Consider the following 22,441-nt stretch of genomic DNA (forward strand, 5'->3'; position numbering starts at 1 on the left):
TCCATCTGCTTCTGGTCGGCCATAGTTGCTTGCGTTGACCAAGTGACGAATGCTGGAACACTGCTGTATGCCTTGCTGCTCGAGGCGTAGTAGTGGTCAGCGTAGATTCACTTTAGTCGCGTGGATGACCGCCGGGTCCAGCCTAGATGCCGTCGGACCAGCGTGGATGTCGCCACGTCAGCGTGGATGCCGCCGTTTTACTGTGCCGTTATAGCGAGGAACACCTTTCTTATATCAATGACTCTGCAGACGTGGCTGTTGTCAAAGCAGGTTTACTGGTAATCAAAAGGGTAAAACTGTGAAAATCAGAAATGAAATACAATTACAAAATGTATAAACAAATTGTACATCACATTATGCTGTATATAAGCATCCTAGACGCCATCTTAACCACTCTCATGTTCGTGAGTAGCAAGCTACAAACAACACTGCTAACGGGCCATTTGAAAATTACAGCCGGCAAATATACATCAAACCCAACAAATCCGCTTTTAAACACGAATTATACGCACCGGCGATGCAACCTCGAAATAAAGATATGTGCGATCTCTCAGGACGGCAGAGAAACGTGCGTCGTCGTGCGTCGTTGTCGTCTATTTGCAATACGGCACGTCACTTCCGCATTGTAAAAAAAAAAGGCACATTAGTTGTAGTTACCCGTAATTTCCTCTAGAGAGCACCAAAGGCATTTGAATATTTTCAAACAGTCTCAGAACACCGACACACAGAAACAAACACAACTTTTACTGCGTAACAGAACAGTTACTAATCATTGAATCCATGTTATTTCTACTTCATCAATCCTTTTAGCACAATTCCAACCACTTTTATCACTCTTTCTGACATTTTGACACACAGACAGACACACAAACGTATACACGGGCCCACAAACCACACTGAACAGCTACAAACGAGAAGCTAACCGACATTTTTCTTTTATTTCAAATTCGGAAAGTGGACAGTTAATTTCCTTCGTCAATTTTGCCGCCATTTCTGACGGTCTTAATTATTATGGTGTCTAGTTATGGTTCCTCAGTGTTGAGAAAAATTCAAATTGCCTGACTTTGGGTTGAATACCAAGCTTCTACTCCCAAGTTGGAGCGGGTATTCCTGGGTGTTTTTACTCACAACCCTCGGTCAGTTTTAGATTTCTCAAACGTTGGACATTCATACAATACACATTCACACTCACAGATGGATCAGTTCTCTGTTCGTGAAAATAGATAAACTATTTTCGTCTTCTAGAAATAACAAAAGCTATTTCTATACTATCTCTTCCAAAATAGCAAAGTTAAGTCTGTATCTTCTACCAGAAAATAACTAAGCTAAAATGTACTATCTCTTCGGGTAAAGGGAATCCCTGAAACCCTACTATCTTCTTCAAAAACCCGAAAACTCAAGTTTGTACACTGGGGTTCACCCCGGTGGACGAGAGGGTAGCCTCCCTCCGCCTCAAGGTGGGGGGACGGGTGCTGACTGTTGTTTGCGCTTAGGCACCAAACAGCAGTTCAGAGTACCCACCCTTTTTGGAGTCTTTGGAGGGTGTGCTGGAGAGCGTTCCCCCTGGAGACTCCCTCGTTCTGCTGGGGGACTTCAATGCTCATGTGGGTAATGACAGTGAGACCTGGAAGGGTGTGATTGGGAGGAATGGCTCCCCCAATCTGAACCCGAGCGGTGTTCTGTTACTAGACTTCTGTGCTCGTCATGAATTGTCGATAACAAACACCATGTTCAAACATAAGGGTGTTCATATGTGCACTTGGCACCAGGACACCCTAGAACGCAGTTCGATGATCGACTTTGAAGTCGTGTCATTGGATTTGCGGCCGCATGTTTTGGACCCTCGGGTGAAGAGGGGGGCGGAGCTGTCAACTGATCACCACCTGGTGGTGGGTTGGCTCCGATGGTGGGGGAAGATGCCGGTCCGACCCGGCAGACCCAAACGTATTGTGAGGGTCCGCTGGGAACGCTTGAGAGAATCCCCTGTCATAAAGAGTTTCAACTCCCACCTCCGACAGAACTTTGCCCACGTACCGGGTGAGGCAGAGGACATTGAGTCTGAGTGGACCATATTTCGTGCCTCCATTGTTGAGGCAGCCGATCGAAGCTGTGGACGTAAGGTGGTCAGTGCCTGTCATGGCGGCAACTTCCGAACCTGCTGGTGGACACCGGCGGTAAGGGATGCTGTCAGGCTGAAGAAAGAGTCCTATCGGGCCTTTCTGGCCTGTGGACTCCGGAGGCAGCTGACAGGTGCCGACTGGCCAAGCGGAATACGGCTTCGGTGGTTGCCGAAGCAAAAACTTGGGCGTGGGAGGAGTTAGGTGAGGACATGTAAAACGACTTCCAGAAGAAATTCTGGTCCATCATCCGTCGTCTCAGGAGAGGGAAGCAGTGCACCATCAACACTATTTATAGGGGAGATGGGGTGCTGCTGACCTCGACTCAGGACGTTGTGAGGGAGAATAGTTCGAAGACCTCCTCAACTCTACCGACACACCTTCCTTTGAGGAAGCAGAGCCTGAAGACTCCATGGTGGACTCACCTATCTCAGGGGCTGAAGTAACCAAGGTGGTTAACAAGCTCCTCGGTGGAAAGGCCCCGGGGGTGGATGAGATCCGCCCAGAGTTCCTTAGGGCTCTGGATGTTGTGGGGCTGTCATGGTTGACACGCCTCTACAACATTGTGTGGACATCGGGGACAGTGCCTCTGGATTGGCGGCCCCCCTTTTTAAGAAGGGGGACCGGAGGGTGTGTTCCAATTATAGAGGAATCACACTCCTCAGCCTCCCTGGTAAGGTCTACTCTGGGGTACTGGAGAGGAGGGTCCGTCGGGAGGTTGAAGCTCAGATCCAAGAGGAGCAGTGCGGTTTTCATCCTGGCCGTGGAACAGTGAACCAGCTCTACACTCTCTACAGGGTCCTTGAGGGTGCATGGGAGTTTTCCCAACCAGTCTACATGTGTTTTGTGGACCTGGAGAAGGCGTTCGACCGTGCCCCACAGGGAGTTCTGTGGAGCGTGCTTCGGGAGTACGGGGTACCGAGCCCCTTGATATGGGCAGTTGGGTCCCTGTACCACCGATGTCAGAGTTTGGTCCGCATTGCCGGCAGTAAGTCGGATTCGTTTCCAGTGAGGGTTGGACTCCGCCAAGGCTGCCCTATGTCACAGATTCGGTTCATAACTTTTATGGACAGAATTTCTAGGCGCAGTCGAGGCGATGAGGGGATTCGGTTTGGTGACCGCAGTATTTCCTCTCTGCTTTTTGCAGAATATGTGGTACTGTTGGCTTCGTCAAGGCGTGATCTCCGACTTTCATTGGAGCGGTTCGCAGCTGAGAGTGAAGCGGTTGGGATGAAGATCAGCGCCTCTAAATCTGAGACCATGGTTCTCAGTCGGAAAAGGGTGTAATGCCCTCTCCAGGTTGGGGAGGAGATTCTGCCCCAAGTGGAGGAGTTTAAGTATCTTGGGGTCTTGTTTACGAGTGAGGGGAGGATGGAGCGAGAGATCGACAGGCGGATGGGTGCAGCCTCCGCTGTGATGCGGACGCTGTATCGGTCTGTCGTGGTGAAGAGGGAGCTGAGCCAAAAGGCGAAGCTCTCGATTAACCGGTCGATCTTCGTTCCTACCCTCACCTATGGTCACGAGCTGTGGGTCGCGACCGAAAAAACAAGATCTCGGATACAAGCGGCCGGAACGAGTTTCCTCCGCAGGGTGTCTGGGCTCTACCTTAGAGATAGGGTGAGACCGTGAGAAGCTCGGCCATCCGGGAGGGACTCAGTGTCGAGCCGCTGTTCCTCCACATAGAGAGGAGCCAGATGAGGTGGCTCGGGCATCTGTTTAGGATGCCTCCTGGGTGCCTCCCTGGTGAGGTGTTCCGGGCATGTCCCACCGGCACGAGGCCCAGAGGACGACCCAGGACACGGTGGAGAGACTACGTCTCCGGCTGGTCTGGGAACGCCTGGGCATCCCTCCGGCAGAGCTGGAAGATGTGGCTGGGGAGCGGGAAGTCTGGGCTTCCCTGCTGCACCGCGACCCGACCCCGGATAAGCGGCGGATAATGGATGGATGGATGGATAATGAAGGCAACTTGAGCAAGTGGAACAAGTGATTTTATTGATGATTGTGGGAGGCATCGATTTCATCAGCACAGTTTCTTCTCACACCTTTTCCATTAACTACGATTAAAAAGACAACTGAAAAGCATAATGTTAACAAATGTTGTTCTAGGCAAAGGTAATTAATTTCAGTGATAATGTTTGATATGAAAACAAACAAAAAAAACAATTATCACTCAGACACGTTGGTTCTTCTGGCACTGATCACATTGGCTTAGTGTCAATAAAAAAGCTTTGCAAAATTCAATTTATCATATTTTATTCAAAATCACATTTACATCGTACCACAAAGAGTCAGTTCCTTCAGTTTTTTGTTGTCTTTTTTTAAGCTTCAAGGATCGCTGAAATTCTCACCAGCACAATTGTGTCTCTCAGCACCCTTTTTAGAAAATAATTTTTTAGCACAAACGCTGCAACTGAATGGCTTGTCTCCATTATGTGTTCTTGTGTGGCTCGTTAAATGCGACTTACGATAGAAACTCTTTCCACAAACTGAGCAGGAAAAGGGTTTTTTGCAGTGTGTATTCTTGTGTGTTCTGTTAATCGTGACTTTTGAGAGAAACTTTTCCTCCAAACTGAGCAGAAAAAGGTTTTTCTCTACTGTGTGTTCTTGCGTGCCTTGTTAAATGAGAATTTTGGGAGAAGCTTTTACCACAAACTGAGCAAGAAAAAGGTTTTTCACCACTGTGTGTTCTTGTGTGTGCTATTAACCTTGCCTTTTGAGGGAAGCATTTTCCACAAACTGAGCAGGAAAAGGGTTTTTCTCCACTGTGTGTTCTTGTGTGGGTTGTTAAATGGCCCTTTTGAGAGAAACTCTTGCCACAAACTGAGCAAGAAAAAGGTTTTTCTCCACTGTGCATTCTTGTGTGGATTGTTAAATGAAACTTTTGAGAGAAGCTTTTGCCACACACTGAGCAAGAAAAAGGTTTTTCTCCACTGTGCGTTCTTGTGTGCCTTACTAAATTAGACTTTTGAGAGAAGCATTTCCCACAAAATGAGCAAGAAAAAGGTTTTTCACCACTGTGTGTTTTTCTGTGCCCTTTTAAAAACAGATTTGAAGTGAATGAGTCAGTGTGACATGCCCTTTCACCTTTAGCTTGCCCATCATCATCATCGTCATGAGCGTCTGATGATGTGTCCTTATTATGTGCTTGTGATGGCCCCCAGTGGTCTTCATCAACTTCTTTTGTCACGTGATGACTTGACCTGCTGCTTGTAGGCTCCGCCCCTCTTTTGTCCTCATTCTCATCTTCAGTCTTTATGGGGAGAATGTTCACTGGTGACTTGTTGATCTCCTCCTCCTCCTCCTCCTCCTCCTTTTTGATGTGAGTCAAGTCTGGCTCCACTTTCACAGAACGGAGATTGTTTTCACAGACGTCTGCAGGACACAAAAAGACAAACACACATTTTGTTTGGTCAAATCAAAGCTCATGCGGCGACTTTGTCTTATATTGTTTCCACCGTGCTACCTTGACTTGTTCCTGCCGCACACGGTGCAATGTGTGCGACCCCGATTTGGACCGGACCATGGGGGCATTTCACAAAATTACGTCCTACGATGTAAACCTCCCTTTCCTAGCAGCACAACAGTGATAAACGAGTATTTAAAAAGGAAGCACGTTTGCGGCTGATGCCCGATTTCATTCCTGACATAGTCACAGATGTTTCTGGAAGCGAGCTGAAGTTAGCACACACAGGCTATTGTGTGCGTCTGATGGAACACCTGTTGTGGGACCCTAACTTATTAATGGGGGCCACTGGGGGCCATCGCAACATAATGTCATTGATAGAATAGAAATCCTTCAAGTGAAATATGTTTACAAGTATTTATTTTTGCATTTAGAGATAGTTTCATCGTGGGTATCGTATTTTCGCGACCATCAGGCGCACTTTAAAGTCCTAAATCTTCCCCAAAACAAACGAGGCTCCTTGTAATGCGACACGCCTATTATATGGACTGAGCAACTCACTCGACCATCGGGCATGTTCCCCTTGAGGTATTTCAGAGTGCATGTTAGCACACCGTGCCGGCCAAAATCTGAGACAGCTTTGCTTCAAATTGACTGTGACATATATATTATGTGAATACGGTGTTTGGAGATGGTGCAGGAGAAAGCTGGACAAAATGGCAGCTGTCCACGATGTTGTAGTCTGTCTTATCATTCATGTTATTGCAAGCAAGATACATCACAGGTTTAGACAACAGACTGCAAAAAAATAAATGAAAACACACTGCCCAAAGCACACCACTCACATTTCTCTAACCAGCCATCTGATTGGTTGAGGCTCCCGGAATGCATCAGTACTGTTTTTGTGTTGTTTTTATTTCTTATGAGGATATGAATGGCATGAGAGATGCATGTTTTGTGATTTTGTGATAATTTTATTTCTTTGTTTCATTGTTTGCTTGTAAGATGTTCAGAGATATTTTTGGTTTTGATTTGAAACCATGACTCTATGGTGTGGTGACCAGTGAAATCCCTCCCCTGACAATCTCAACAAATCCGCACTTGATCTCTGTGCTTCTATTTGTTAGACGAGACGAATGAAAGATTGCGTCGTTTTTTAAAGTAGCGCTGAATGGATCCCCTGCTTGAAAACGGCAGTCTGTTCGGCACGAAAGCGGAAGAACAGGACACACCCCGCTGTGATATGATTGGCTGCTGGCCGTTTGGGGCACTGTCATCAACTCACCGACAGATGTCACCATTTGCGATGCAAATCATTGTCATATTCTTCTAAACATTGGATAAACTTAAGATTTAAACCGTATGCAAATGAACAAACATTTTAGTTCCCAAACATGAACTTGACAGATGAATTAAACTTAACTTTTGTTGCTGGTTTTGTTGAAACATCTGCCACCATGTTGTCGGTTGGACAGTATTCCAAATGTCATGCCATGTCATTATCCACACCGCTTATCCTGTACTGGGTCGCGGTAGGGTGCCGGAGCTGACGTGATAAAGTGTTTCTTTATGTCAACATATTTGCACCTTTGCCTTTTTACAGGCTTTTTCGCCAGTGCTATGGTGCCTTGATTGTCCTCAAAAACAATTAGTCGCTCTTTATTTTTTGCATGAGATATTTTTTTATCTCCCAAGGGGATATTTCACGTGGATTGAGCTCTTAAGTAACTAAAAAAGTAAAAGAAAAAAATAATTAAGGTTCTTTAAGAATATGAATACGCAAGAAAGAAATTTCTCAGATCAACATTTCACATTGTCGTTTGTCAAATGTTGATAAATTGTATTTTTCATTCGGGATTTGTCTGTTGTTTTTCATTTATTTGCACGTCACTATTTAAGTATTTTTTTCTTTTACTATTCTTTACCTCTATCAGTATTTAATTCGATTTTCATGGAATTATTTAAGCTTGCTTATATAATACTACAATATTTATTAATTTTTTTAATACATAAAAATTATTTCAATATTTTTTAATTATTGTTATTTAAATCTTGAATATTTGTCAACATATTTGTTCATTTAAATATGAGTGCAATTATTTTATTTATTTATTGCAATAATTAATACTTAAAATTTCATTCATTATTTTTTATCTTTCAAAATTCGTTCAATATTTATTTAAATGTTTCGATATTTATTATGAATTTAATTAACTCAGGATGTGGTTGTGAATTTTAAATTGAAATATGTCGCTGTTTTATTATGTAAATGTTAGAGTGTTAAAAAATATTTCGGTATTTATTTAGGTACTTAAATATTTAATTATTCGTTTCAGTATTCATTAAATTACGGTGATTCACTTTTGCAATTCAGACGCGCAGCAACGAACTGCGTAATGCGGATCCTCTCCTCCGTGGTGACGAAAAAAAAGAAGCGGGAAGATTTACGAAAGCAGGAACGGACCGTGCATCAGCAGAGCGATAAATACATTGTGTTCAGGAGGCGCACACGATATTTGTGCCTTTCTTCATTTTTACTTTGTTTATTAATATACATTGTTTGCATTGGCCTCAAGGACTCATTCGGTGTGTATGTATTTGTAGTTTTCACTGTGTCACGTGATTTCCTAAAGCAATCAAAGGAAGAGAAATAAAAAAAGAAAATCTGGACATCAGTCTGAATCGTGGCCTTTTCGCTGGACCGGTGTAGCTACACTCTTGACATTCCAAAATCTTTGAGAGAAAGTTAGACTACTTGCATTTATCTTTCTTGTTCTATTTAAAGTTCAACTTCTCGTTCAGTTTTTCACCTTTTCACAGCGTAATGAAGGCCACTTGAGCAAGTGGAACAAGTGATTTTATTGATGATCGTGGAAGGCACCGATTTCATAAGCACCGTTTCTTATACCGTTTATTATATTTTATTCAAAATCACATCTTACCACAAAGAGTCGGTTCCTTCAGTTTTTTTGTCCTTTTTTTAAGCTTCAGATCGCTGCAATTCTCACCAGCACAATCGTGTTTCTCAGCACTCTGTTTAGTGGCAAATTTCTTAGCACAAACGCTGCAACTGAATGTCTTGTCTCCACTGTGCGTTCTTGTGTGGATTCGTAAATTTGACTTTACAGAGAAAGATTTACCGCAAACCGAGCAGGAAAAAATGTTTTTCTCCACTGTGTGTTCTTGCGTGCCTTGTTAAATGAGAATTTTGGGAGAAGCTTTTACCACAAACTGAACAGGAAAAAGGTTTTTCTCCATTGTGTGTTCTTGTGTGGCTTGTTAACGTTGAGTTTTGAGAGAAGCTTTTACCACAAACTGAGCAAGAAAAAGGGTTTTCTCCAGTGTGTTTTCTTGTGTGGATTCGTAAATGTGACTTTCCAGAGAAGCTTTTACCACAAACTGAGCAGGAAAAAGGTTTTTCTCCAGTGTGCTTTCTTGTGTGGCTTGTCAAACATGACATATCAGAGAAGCTTTTGCCACAAACTGAGCATGAAAAAGGTTTTTCAACACAGTGTGTTTTTGTGTGAATTTGTAAATTAGCCTTTCTAGAGAAGTATCTTCCACAAACCAAGCAGGAAAAAGGTTTTTCTCCACTGTGTGTTCTTGTGTGGTTTGTTAAATGCCACTTTTGAGAGAAACTCTTGCCACAAACTGAGCAAGAAAAAGGTTTTTCTCCAGTGTGTGTTCTTGTGTGCGTTTTTAAACTTGACTTTTGAGAGAAACTCTTGCCACAAACTGAGCAGGAAAATGTTTTTTCTCCACTGTGTGTTTTTTTGTGCAGTTTTAAAGACAACTTTGAAGATAATGAGTCAGTGTGACATGCCCTCTCACCTTTAGTTTGCTCATTATCATCATCATCGCCACGAGCGCCTGATAATGTGTCCTCATTTTGTGCTTGTGATGGCCCCCAGTGGTCTTCATCACCTTCTGTTGTCACGTGATGACTTGAACTGTTGCTTGGAGGCTCCGCCCCTCTCTTGTCCTCACTCTCATCCTTGTTTTCATCGTCAGTCTCTATACGGACAACGTTCACTGGTGACTTGTTGATCTCCTCCTCCTCCTCCTCCTTTTTGATGTGAGTCAAGTCTGGCTCCTCTTTCACAGAACAGAGATCATTTTGTCTGACGTCTGCAGGACACAAAAAGACAAACACACATTTAATTTGGTCAAGTCAAAGCTCATGCGGCGACTTTGTCTTATATTGTTTCTACCGTGCTACCTTGACTTATGCCTGCCGCACACGGAGGAATGCGTGCGACCCCAACTTGGACCGGACCATGGGGGCATTTCACAAAATTAAGTTCGACGATGTAAACCTCCCTTTCCTAGCAGCACAGCTGTGATAAACGAGCATTTAAAAAGGAAGCACGCCTCTGTTGTCCTCACTCTCATCCTTGTTTTCATCTTCAGTCTTTGTAGGGACAACATTCACTGGTGACTTGTTGATCTCCTCCTCCTCCTCCTTTTTGATGTGAGTCAAATCTGGCTCCTCTTTCACAGAACAGAGATCATTTTGTCTGACGTCTGCAGGACACAAAAAGACAAATTTGGTTTGGTCAAGTCAAAGTTCAGGCGGCGACTTTGTCTTATATTGTTTCTACCGTGCTACCTTGACTTGTGCCTACCGCATATGGAGCAATGCGTGCGACCCCGATTTGGACCGGACCATGGGGGTATTTCACAAAATTACGTCCTACGATGTTAAACCTCCCTTTTCTACCAGCACAGCTGTGATAAACGAGCATTTAAAAAGGAAGCACGTTGCGGCTGATGCCCGATTTCATTCCTGACATAGTCACAGACGTTTCTGGAAGCTAGCTGAAGTTAGCACACACAGGCTATTGTGTGCGTCTGATGGAACACCTGTTGTGGGACCCTAAGATATTAATGGGGGGCCACTGGGGGCCATCGCAACATAATGTCATTGATAAAATAGTAATCCTTCAAGCGAAATATGTTTACAAGTATTTCATTTCGCATTTATGGATAGTTTCATCGTGGGTACTTTTTGCTTTCATGATAATCTGGATACCTAAAAAAATTAAAGGGGCCCTGGCATCAGAATCGCTATTTATTGCATGATTTACATTTAGCCTGCTAGTACATTCCAACATTCCCCTTTTCATTTTTTATAAAATTTCTGTTTTTAAATAAATTTTAAAACAACATTATGTTTGAACAGTCAAAATCCCTACACATCAGCATTAAGCAACAACACTTTCACTCTGACTTTCATGTTGACATATTTGAATAATGACTGTATATTTTAAAATTATCCAATATGTATTCAAATTCGACTAAGATACACCAAAATATTTTAAGAGTTCACTGAATTATTTTGGAACTGCAACGATGCTTAACAGCCATAGAGTGTCAGTAATGAGTAACAAAGTAACACAACATTGTCATTTGCATAAATTACAAGGAACTATGAGTTGCGGGGGAGATGCAAACCATCTGGGACACAGGAACTTTATGACCAGGAACTAAATGTTCCTGGCCTTGTTGGTAGAAAAGGGGGTTGTGACGTTCTCCCTTTTTGAGACCATAGTAAGCCAAAGATGCAGATGCATTCCTTGCAGCATGCGCTTGATCACTGATGAGAACCGTGCAACCCTGGATGGATGCATTCAATGTATTTTAAATGTTTGGATGGGGTGAAACTACGCACACGTGCACGAAACAGTGCAGGGCCACCCGAGGTTTATTGACTCTCACCCGACGAAGCCAGTACAAAGTTAATAAATAAATAAGACCATTACGTGCTTGATTTTTTTTAAAAAACTTAATATTTTGTGTTTTATCCACTAAAATTGATCAACCGCCATTGATGTTTTCGCCCCAGTGTGCACATTTTTTAGAGTCAGGCAGAATTCCGTCCGGAAGGAATTGCTTGAACAAGATATAAATACCAGAAAATGTAAAATGTTAAATAATCAGTTAAAATTTTATTAAAAAAAAACAACCTGGCGTTCACCCCCCCCTATTGGTTATTCTTTGGCATATATTTTCTGCACTGATTTCATTTGGCAAAAACAAATGTTCAGCAGACCTGCAAGTAAAAGGCAATATTTAAAAATAAAGCGGCAATAACCTTGGACGCATTTCCCCAAACAACTTAATGTTGTGATGCATATTTTTAACGATAGAAAGTCGTTCTTGACAAAGCAAATGAGAGTAAAACGTGTACAAACCTGCTTTGAGTGGCACAACACGAGGCTGGTTGCAAACTTCGTCCAGCAGTTGAAGATGTTGCTCGTTCTCTTCTTTTATTCCACAAAGTTCCTCTTTGTACTTGGGTGTCGTTCTTGCACACATTTTCAAATGATAATTCCCAAAAATCCGCACTTGATCTCTGCTTGGCGATGAGTCATGTGCCTCTTTTTGTTAGCGGCTAGCTAGCTAACAAGCTAAGCTAACTACGCCGAAAAGCATCAACGCGCGAAGATAAGGTTATCGGGACACAAAGACTTAATGAATTATGTCGTAGTCCTTCAGAGTAGCACTGAACATCCTATGAGAAAATTACAGTCAGTACCACACTAAATCAGAAGAATTTAGCGGTGGACTGCTTTTGTTCCGGTGTGGACGGGTCGGTGGATGTGGTCGAGGTCCTTCGGAAGCTGCGCGCTTGCTTATGACGTCATGCTTTAACCGCGTATTTTCCAAATATATTTCTTTGCCTCAGTGGGTTTTTTTACACCTGGCTGTTCTATTTTAATATATATTTTATATAATATTTTAATTCAGTTGATAAAAAAATAAACAAAATATCTAAATTAACGCCACAGTAGCGCGTCATCTCCCGCGTCACTTCCGCCTATGCCCCGAAAAGCCGCTGCTGGAACAGCAGTGGGACGTTTACGTTTCTCCGACCGAACTTGCAACAATGCTGTGGTTCTCTCGGGCTGCAAGATTGTATGAATATAATGTCGGCATATACTCGCATTGCCTCTCAATTATTTCACGCCCGCCCCTACCAAGAAGAAAAAGATTCGCGCCCCCCACCACCAATTGTTTTTCTGTCTTTGTAGATTGAGATTAGATTGTCAATAAAATATCCCTTAACTAACCTACATTGATAAGAAATATAGTTTCGAGAACTATTATCGTGAGGATCTCGAAGCTCAGTACTCTGTTGTGCAAATATTAATGCGATGACAAATATTTGTCATGTCATGTCATTATCCACACGGTTTATCCTGAACAGGGTCGCGGGAGGGTGCTGGAGCCGATCCCAGCTGACTTCGGGCGAAAGGCGCACTACACCCTGAACTGGTCGCCAGCCAGTCACAGGGCAGACATAGACACCGTCACTGAGTGGGAACTGAACCCACGTTGCCTGCCACAACTCAGGCGAGTGTACCACTACACCATCAGTGACATGATAAATATTTACTAATACGTTTTTTGCCAAAAACTTTATTAACATTAACAAACAGTTATTAATACGTACATAATATAGAAAAGACAAAAAGAAGAGCTAGGGGGATTTTAAACAAAAATTCTACAGGGATAACATAAAGCAACAGCTTTCGTATTGTTGGAGTTGAGTCACCGTGGAAATGAGAAGTATTTAGTAAATCAACTTTTAAAAGCCAAACTTACGCCAGTGCGTGTTCGTTTTTGTACTCAAGAAGAAAAGGGTCAAATAAAGACTCAACAACTGATTAGAGTTCAGATATTTAGTTTCTTCCATTTCTGGAGTTCAGGAAATAGTACAAAGACAGATATCTGGGCAGCTTTTTCTTAATCTCACGAGAAAACTGCACTCGGGCGAGCACAGTCAAAAAATGCGCGCCATCTTTCAGCCCAGCTTCAGTTTTTATAAGAGTTTTTTTATGTCAAGGGTAATGTAGGTTGAATCGGTCGTCCCCGCTCCCTCCCACGACACGGGTCCACGTCCAAGGGAAGGTCCTCCCCAGGTTAGTCATCGTGTGGATAGTTGATTCCCGTCTGGTCCCCAAGACTGGCCTTCCCCGGCGGGCAGTCTCTCCGTCTCTCCAGCTGGCATTGCTCTGGAATCTTGTCGGTGTGCATGTGTGCGTGTGTATGTGCACATGTAGATGCAGGTATACGTGTATGTGCATGTGTAAGGGTGTGTCTGTGTGTATGCATGCGTATGTGCATGTGCTCTGATCTCCAATTGTTCCGTCTTTCGGAATGTGTTTTTTTTATAGCGTCTGTGTGAGTCCTCCAGTGCCCAATTTTTGCATGTTTGCATCTCTACAGCCAATGTGGAGAATGTGCTTTGTCGTATTTGTCCATGAAGTGCTGTGAATGTGAGGGCAGCTCATGGAAATGCTCCGTGCGCAAATTTGTTCTCACTACTGAGAATTTCAATAAAGTTCACACATTTAAACTAAGTACAATACATTTAGCATATGAGAAAAATATAATAAATCAGAAAACATCAGGACTACAATCCCAGTTATTCTTGTGACCCGTGCTTCTAGTTCCATTTGATAAATGCTTTTTGTTTCATCAATGTTTAACATATTCAGTAAATATGAACCTGCTAAATTAAATAATTGACCTTCTGTCCTGTAAGTGTTTAAAATAATGCCAGCAATCATAATACAATCCTTCATTTACCATTGCAGTGGTCTTATCATTGCAGTTGTCAGGGTCGCCGGTCGGCGAGGAGGAGGTGGACCCAGAATGCGAGGAAGCTGGAGAAGGTGTAACTTAAGCAATTTATTAGGGGACCAAAAATAATGACAGACCGGGCAGGGTGCAAAATAAGAAAGGCGAACTTAACGTGGCTAACTGGATCACAAGAGTGAGGAGCAAGGACAGGGACAAATGCTAGGGGGCGAGAGTGGGGGCGAGAGTGGGGGCGAGAGTGGGGGCGAGAGTGGGGGCGAGAGTGGGGGCGAGAGTGGGGGCGAGAGTGGGGGCGAGAGTGGGGGCGAGAGTGGGGGCGAGAGCATGAACGAGATCAGAGAGCGGTCGTGACAGTCCGTAACGGAGCAATGCACCGCCAATGAGTTGTTGGCGTGAGGTGTTCAAATAGTCCAGTAATTAGGGGAGCAGATGGGCATCAGGTGTGTGAGGGTAACGGGGAACAGGTGCGTGGCTGGTGGGGAACGAGTGCTGGAGGGAACGCCCCACTCAGCTGACTAAATAAACAGAATGAGCACTTGGCAGGAAGGTGAAGAAAATAATAACAAAAACACTGACATGACCGACACGGGTTATGACAGCAGTATTTTTTATCATTGCAGCATTTTATTAATTTTCTCTCTGTACCATAGACAGACATTCTGATTGTTTCCTTACACTTGTAAATGTTGTGGGATGTAAGTGTGTATATACAAATGGGGATTTGTGTGTTTACGTATATACTGTGTATATTCGCATAGGTTTGCTTTTTCTGAATGTCTGCTGCTAATGTTATACATTAACGGCCACATTGCACCACCGCCTCTGTGTGATCTATATCTTTGCTGCTGTAACACTGCAAATTTCCCCATTGTGGGACTATTAAAAGACATCTTTATCGTTATCTTTAAAAACCTTGTGTTGGTGCTTGCAAAATAATTTTCCATAAGATTAAGATTGAACAAAATGGTGAAACAAAAATTTAAAAAGTAAATACTGTAACTATTAAACATTGAATACTAAATTATTCCTAAAACAGATCAATGAATCTTGAAATTAATAGTGAATTATTGTAGTTTAATAAATACTGAAACGAATAATGAAATATTACAGTACTTTAAATAAATACCGAAATCATTTTCAAACACAATAACAGTTAAGTAATAAAAGAGTGACATATTTTTATTTAAAATTCGCAATCACATCACAACCTGGTGAAAAACCCTGTAAAAAGGCAAATATGTTGACATAAAGTATCACTTTATCATGTCAACTGTTAATAACAGGGAAATACATTTGGAATACTATCCAACCAACAACATGGTGTCAGATGTGAAAACAAAACCAGCAACAAAAGTAAAATTCAATACATCTCGGAGCCCCTCTGGTGCCACAGTATGAGAAAAAAATATTTTTTGCTAATCTGTACCCACAGTTTACTAATCTGTACCCACAGTTTAGTAATCTGTACCCACAGTTTACTAATCTGTACCCACAGTTTACTAAACTGTACCCACAGTTTAGCTAATGAGCTAGCGTTTACGCCCATGCCATGACGTCAAACGTTTGTGGGTGTTGCTTGATAGAGCAGTACCCACAATTCAGCAAATGAGCTCACGTTCCGTCGTATACACGTCGAGGTAAATTCAATTTGTTTTTTTATTGATAGTATTAGAGTGTAGTGTAGTGTTCTGTCGAATCGGCATGGTGTGATTTACTTTCACTTTCGTTCCCTCATATTATATGATGGTAATATGGCTCTAGTTCCTAGTTCATATAGCAGTTTTATACGGAGCCCCTCTGGTGCCACAGTATGAGAAAAAAATATTTTTTGCTAATCTGTACCCTCAGTTTAGCTAATGAGCTAGCGTTCACGCCCATGCCATGACGTCAAACGTTTGTGGGTGTTGCTTTAAAGAGCAGTACCCACGGAGCCAAGATGGCGGACATGTGAGCGAGAACGTATGTTCAGATAGTCAAGGGGTTTTGTGATTAACACCAAGTTATGTAAGTACAAATTGATTTTTTTAAGCTTTCACGCATCCAACCTTGTATTTTGAAGTGAGACACGTTTTTTTTTGGATGGGAAAGGGAGTTAAAGGGAAGAAAAGGAAGAAAAGCAATAACTTGTCGGCAGCGGAGTCCTCAGTCATGCCCAGCGACGACACAACTGCCGCGGTAACAATGGAAGAAGTTGATGGAAATATGGAACTTTCAAGCTTTAAAATGCCCCAGAACGGTACTCCAAAGAAACCGGCACCGAAAAGAGCAAAGCAAAGCGAAGATGAAGGTGGTATACTAGCGGCAATTAAAGCTCTATCTGCTAAACACGATGAGACCTTTCAGAAAATTTCAACCATTGAGAAAACAACGGAGGCCACTTCACAAGAGCTTGCAAAACTAACTGCGACAGTCCAACAACTAACGTTAGATGTTAGACAACAAAAAGAAAAAGGAGTACAAATGGAGAAGGAAATTAAGAAACTCCAGGCTGAAAATAAACTCCTGGAAGCAAGTATTGCAGAGAGCCATCGCTACAGCCGTCGCTGGTCATTGAAGATTCACGGAATAAAGGAAGAAGACAACGAGAATATCCGGTCCAAAGTTATCACCATCCTGGAGGGAACTGCACCATCCACCCGAGGTTGCTTGAAGGAGGGGATTGACGTCGTTCACCGCATTGGACAGAGACGTCCAGACGGCTCAACTCGCTCAACTATAGTCCTGTTTGCTTTGCGACGACACCGGGATGCTGTTTGGAAGGAGGCGAGAGGTTCCAAGTTTCTTCTTGACAACAAGCTGAGGATCACCGAAGCTTTGTCCCCAGAGGATAAAGCTTTGGCCTTTGGTTCAGAAAGCAAGAGAAAGAGGGGAAAAAGCTGTTTTCCGTGGTCCTTTCGTCTTCATAAATGGGAAGAAGATGGACTTTCCACAGGTAACTTAAAATAAATTGATCTTTTTGACTAAAGTGGGCTAATCCGGAACAAAACTGTAGAATGTTTGAGACTGTGCAGACTTTCATTGGACCCCTTTTGGAGACAATTATTATTTAATGTGAACTTGATTTTAAATAATTTATTTTAATTATTTGGTTGTTTTATAGTTTATAATTTATTTAATTTCTACACTAGTATATTTCGAATACAAGGTTGTTTTGAATTTTATAGAAAAGATTCGTTTTGATTACAAAAGGTTCCTTATATTTATGTGTGTGAGTGTGTGTGCGTATGTGTGTGTGTTTGTTTGTTTTTTTATTTTATTATTTTATTAATTTTTTTATATATCTTCTGTCTTACTTATTTATATATATTAATATACACATTTTATTTAATTATTATTTATTTATTTATTATTTATTTATTTTCTTTTTTATATATTTATTTATTATTACTAAACTCTTCTTTTTTCTTTTTTTTCTTCAAACCATTCCTATACTTTGTTGCACTAATCACTCGTCCTACAACTGTCTGACATCTTCAATCACTAAATAGTCTACACATACTTTACATCCTTTATTCTTCAAATTTGTTTAACTCACGATTGTGCTGTGAGAGCAACATGTTCTTTTACTAAATGCTTAGATAATTTAAATGGTTGTTAATCGCCACCTCTTAAGATCTTTATTTTCTAAAAGCGCATTTCTTGTCTGGTATTTCAAAATTTCAAGTGTTCTACTCTGTTTTCATGGATCATTTGTTTAAGTCTCTTAATGTTGTGTCCTTAAATGTTAAAGGTCTGAGGGATATTACTAAGCGTAAGGCAATTTTTTTGTTTTGTAAAAAATCAGAAGCTGACTTAATTTTGCTTCAGGAAACACATTCTAGTGAGTCAGACGTTAATTTTTGGAAAACACAATGGGGGAATCTATCTTATTTTAGCCACGGCACTAATCATTCTGCAGGGGTCTTGATTTTCTTGCATAAATTCAAGGGAGAAGTTCTTGAGACAATATCTGCTAGTGATGGTAGATGGATTCTGTTGATAGTTAAACAAGACAATGCTAAATTTATCATTTGCAACATATACGGATTTAACTCTCACACTCTTAATAAAAGATTATTTGAATTAATAAATTCAAAATTAAAGGACCTCAACAAAAAATATCAAGGAGCTGTCACTATTCTGTGTGGATATTTTAACGATTGCCCAGACGACACAAAGGATCGATATCCTCCTAGATTATCCAAGAGATCAACAAATAACCTTCTGTCATTACTTTTCTCTAATCTCTCCCTGACTGATGCTTGGCGATTTTTTTAACCCCAATGTGGTGGAATTCACTTGGTGTAATAGAAATGCAACACTGAAATCTAGAATAGATTTATTTTTAATATCATCTATTCTTCAATTTGTAAAAGAAGTTCATCATCAATATGCCCCATTAACAGATCACATGCAAATAATTTTAAAATTGGGTAAAACCCAAGAAAACCCTGGTTTAAGAGGATTTTGGAAATTTAACAACTCTTTACTTAGTGACGATTCATTCAATAACTCCATCAAATCCTTAATAAATGACATTCTAAATGATCGGGCGGACAACAACTTTAGTAGGAAATGGGAGTTTTTCAAATTTAAGGTCCGCTGTGTTTCTATAAAAAGAAGTAAAGAATTAAAGAAAGAGAAAAACCTCCATGAATCTGATCTGCTGGATAAGCTTGACTATTTATTAAAAAATAACAATCTAACCGAAGAAGAACAACTTGAATTGAAAAAGATTCAACTACAATTGGACCAAGTGTATTTAGATATGGCAAAAGGAGCATTTTGGGCCCGGTGGTTAGAGGATGGGGAAAGAAATACTAGTTATTTCTTTGCTCTTGAGAAAAGAAACATTAAAAGAAACTCAGTTACTGCTCTTAATATTGATGGAACTCCCTCCCAAGATCAAAAGTTGATATCTGATTTTATCAGTAAATTTGACAAAAATTTATATGAAACGAAATTTAACGAAAACGACTGTGAGAGGTTTATGAAGAAACTCCACAGTAATTCCTATGATCAAAGAGGATTTTAGATTATCTTGTGACTCAAATTTGTCCATGGCAGAAATTCAAGATGCTCTCGTATCCATGAAAAAGGGGAGATCCCCCGGAATTGACGGACTCTCTGTTGAATTCTACGTCCATTTCTGGGATCATATCAATGTTCCTTTAAATTTAATGTACAGCGAGTGCGTCAGTCGGGGAGAGATGACAACTACAATGAAGCAAGGAGTTATATCGCTTATTCCCAAACCTAATAAAGATCCTTTATTAATAGAAAATTGGCGCCCCATTACACTATTAACAATAGATTATAAGATCTTGGCCTTAGCTTATGCAAACAGGCTGAAGAAAGACCTGAACTCCATCATTGCAGAAACACAAACAGGATTTATGAAAAATCGCCACATCAGCTGTAATATAAGACTAGTCTTGGATTTGCTAAATGACGCCGATGATGTCAAATCTAAGGCTCTTATTTTGTTCCTGGACTTTTATAAAGCCTTTGACACGGTTGAACACGCATTTCTTTTCCAATCTCTTCGGGCTTTTGGTTTTGGGAATAACTTTGTTAACGTTGTCCGTATGTTTTACAAAGATATCGATAGCTCTGTGATAGTAAATCAGAAAACATCTAATAGATTCTCTGTCAACAGAGGGGTCAGACAGGGCTGCCCAATTTCCCTCTTCTTGTTTATTATTGTTACAGAGCTATTATCTATTTATATTCGTAATGACAGAATACTGGAAGGGATCACCATTTTTGGCAGGGAACTTAGAATCTCTCAACTTGCAGATGACACCGCCTTATTCCTAAAAGATAAAAACCAGATAGCTCATTCTATAGCATTGATTGATGACTTTTCCAAGGCTTCGGGATTAAAACTAAATAAAACCAAATGTGAAATTCTACCCTTACATGACTACGAAGATTCTGTATTGGATGATATCCCTTTGAAATCGTCAGTTAAGTATTTAGGAATTTTCATATCTAAAAATCTTATGGTTAGACAGCATTTAAACTTTTCAGACAGACTTAAAAAATCTTGACAGATATTTGGTTTATGGCTCCAAAGGGACTTATCTATAATAGGAAGGGTACTCCTCTCAAAAGCAGAAGGTTTATCTCGTCTTGTTTATCCATCTTTGTCTCTTTTTGTGAAAGAGTCAACAGTCACTGAAATAAATAAGATATTTTTAGATTTCATTTGGAAAAATAAATCCCACAAACTCAAGAATAGAGTACTAGCTAATTGCAAAGCGGAGGGGGGTCTTGAAGTCCTGAATTTCTGTGATGTTCTTAACACATTTAGGATCACCTGGTTAAGGAAGTGTCTCTCGAATCCAAATTCAATCTGGTATTTTATTCCTAATTACATCTTCAGCAAAATTGGAGGACTTTGCTTTCTTCTTCAGTGTAATTTTGTGCCAACCAAATTACCTATCAAACTCTCCAAATTTTATCAACAGGCCCTGCTTGCGTGGGTATTGGCCTTTGTCCACAATTTCTCACCTCACAAAACTCTCCTTTGGAACAACTCCAATATACTTGTTCGAAACAAGTCTCTATTTCTTCCCAAATGGCACGAAAAAGGAATTAATCACCTCCTAAATTTATTTGATGAATTGGGTAATATGCTATTTTATGAGCAATTCATGTCTGTACACAACTTTCCAATTCCTTTCAAAATCTTTAATTTAGTAATACGTGCCATTCCTAATGGTCTGATTCAGCTTATGGCAAACCACTTAAAATATAGTAAAGCTGCTCCTACAGATTCTATTTTAACACTAGACGGAATTGAATTAATAGACATAAAATGTAATAATCAGCATATACGTCGAATTCTATTAAAAAATAACAAAATTGTGCCCGGAGGGAAATCTTTTTGGAATTCTCAGATTATGGACGTAAATTGGAAAAAAGCATGGCTTTTACCTTATAAATACTGTATTACTAATAAAGCCAAGGTGATACATTTTAATATCTTACATAAAATATATCCGGTTAATTCCTTAATTTCCAAATTCATTGATATTAGCAATATTTGTTCTTTCTGTGGGAATGAAACTGAGACAATATCTCATTTATTCTTTGACTGTATGATCACAAAGCAATTTTGGGCTGATTTAACGTTTCATTTCTTTAAACCATCTGAAACCCCCTGTGTTTTTAATCTGAAGGATATTGTTTGCTATTATAGTAACCCAAACGATAACAATTTTGCATACTTAATTAATTTCATCATTCTTTATGCAAAATTTTTTATCCACAAACAGAAATTCTCAAGATCCTCTCCCAGATTGACCCCTTTCCTGATCGAATTGAAATCCATATTTAACTCGATTAAATTAATTAACAACAAGAAAAGCAACAAGATATTGACATTTTTGAATGCCTTTTTCCTTTAAAAACCTTAATTACATATATCCAAAGACATTGTTCCTGTTTTACTGTGTATTTTTATTTTATTTTATAATATACATTTTTTTCTACATTCATTACCCTTCGTTGTAAATTATATTTAAAGATGAAAATGTATATGTTAGTTTAATACCTGAAGTGAACTTGTGATACTGTTGTGTTGTACTGTCTATTCAAAATGTTCAATAAAGTTTGTTATTTGAAAAAAAAAAAAAAAGATATATTTCTTTGCCTCTGTGTATGTTTTTACCCCTGGCTGTTATATTTCAATATATATTCTATATAATATTTTATTTCGGTTGATAAAAAAAAAAAAAACTAAAATAACGCCACATTGGCGCGTAAGATCTGACGTCACTTCCGCTTTTGCCTCGAGAAGCCGCTGCTGCTCCAGCAGTGGGACGTTTAAGTTTCTCCTCCCGAACTTGCAACAATGCTGTGTTTCACTCGGGCTGCGAGATTGTATGAATATAATGTCTGCAAATACTAGCAGTGCTTCTCAATTATTTCACGCCCGCCCCTCCCAAGAAGAAAAAGATTCGCGCCCCCCCACCACCAATTTTTTTCTGTCTTTGTAGATTGATGTTAGATTGTCAATAAAATATCCCTTAACTAAGCTAAATTGCTAAGAAATATAATTTTGAGAATTATTTTTTGTGAGGATCTCGAAACTCAGTCCTCTGTTGTGCAAATATTGATGAGATGACAAATATTTACTAATACGTTTTTTTTTTATCTTTATTTACAGAAGCAAACCACATTTATGAATACCGAAATCCATGCGATGCATCTAATTTGAAGTACTTAGCACCTGCCATGTCACTCAGGATTTTTTCACGCTTGGGAATCTGATAATGTTCTCTTATATGAAAAAAATCAGTGCCTACCTTCTGCCAGGGAGTTGTGG

At 40.4% G+C, this 22,441-nt stretch overlaps 2 protein-coding genes across 2 annotated transcripts in view; both read right to left on the reverse strand.

Moving 5' to 3' along the window:
- Positions 1-22,441, reverse strand: part of LOC148342241 (uncharacterized) — a 230,223-nt gene that overhangs the window by 161,895 nt on the left and 45,887 nt on the right. The gene's annotated exons all lie outside the window — the stretch shown is intronic.
- LOC148342255 (uncharacterized) overlaps positions 4,426-22,441 on the reverse strand; it is a 34,297-nt gene continuing 16,281 nt past the window's right edge. Inside the window, exons 2-4 of the mRNA XM_088285523.1 lie at positions 9,740-9,845; positions 9,352-9,648; positions 4,426-5,489 (exon numbers count right to left, since the gene is read on the reverse strand). Coding sequence (XP_088141649.1) covers positions 4,651-5,489; positions 9,352-9,648; positions 9,740-9,845 — 1,242 coding nt within the window. The 3' untranslated portion in view covers positions 4,426-4,650. The remainder of the gene's footprint in view (positions 5,490-9,351; positions 9,649-9,739; positions 9,846-22,441) is intronic.

The sequence above is a fragment of the Idiotropiscis lumnitzeri genome, chromosome 2, assembly GCF_059441095.1.
Source record: "Idiotropiscis lumnitzeri isolate Australia: NSW breed Sydney's pygmy pipehorse chromosome 2, RoL_Ilum_1.0, whole genome shotgun sequence".
In the NCBI taxonomy this organism is placed as follows: Eukaryota; Metazoa; Chordata; class Actinopteri; order Syngnathiformes; family Syngnathidae; genus Idiotropiscis; species Idiotropiscis lumnitzeri.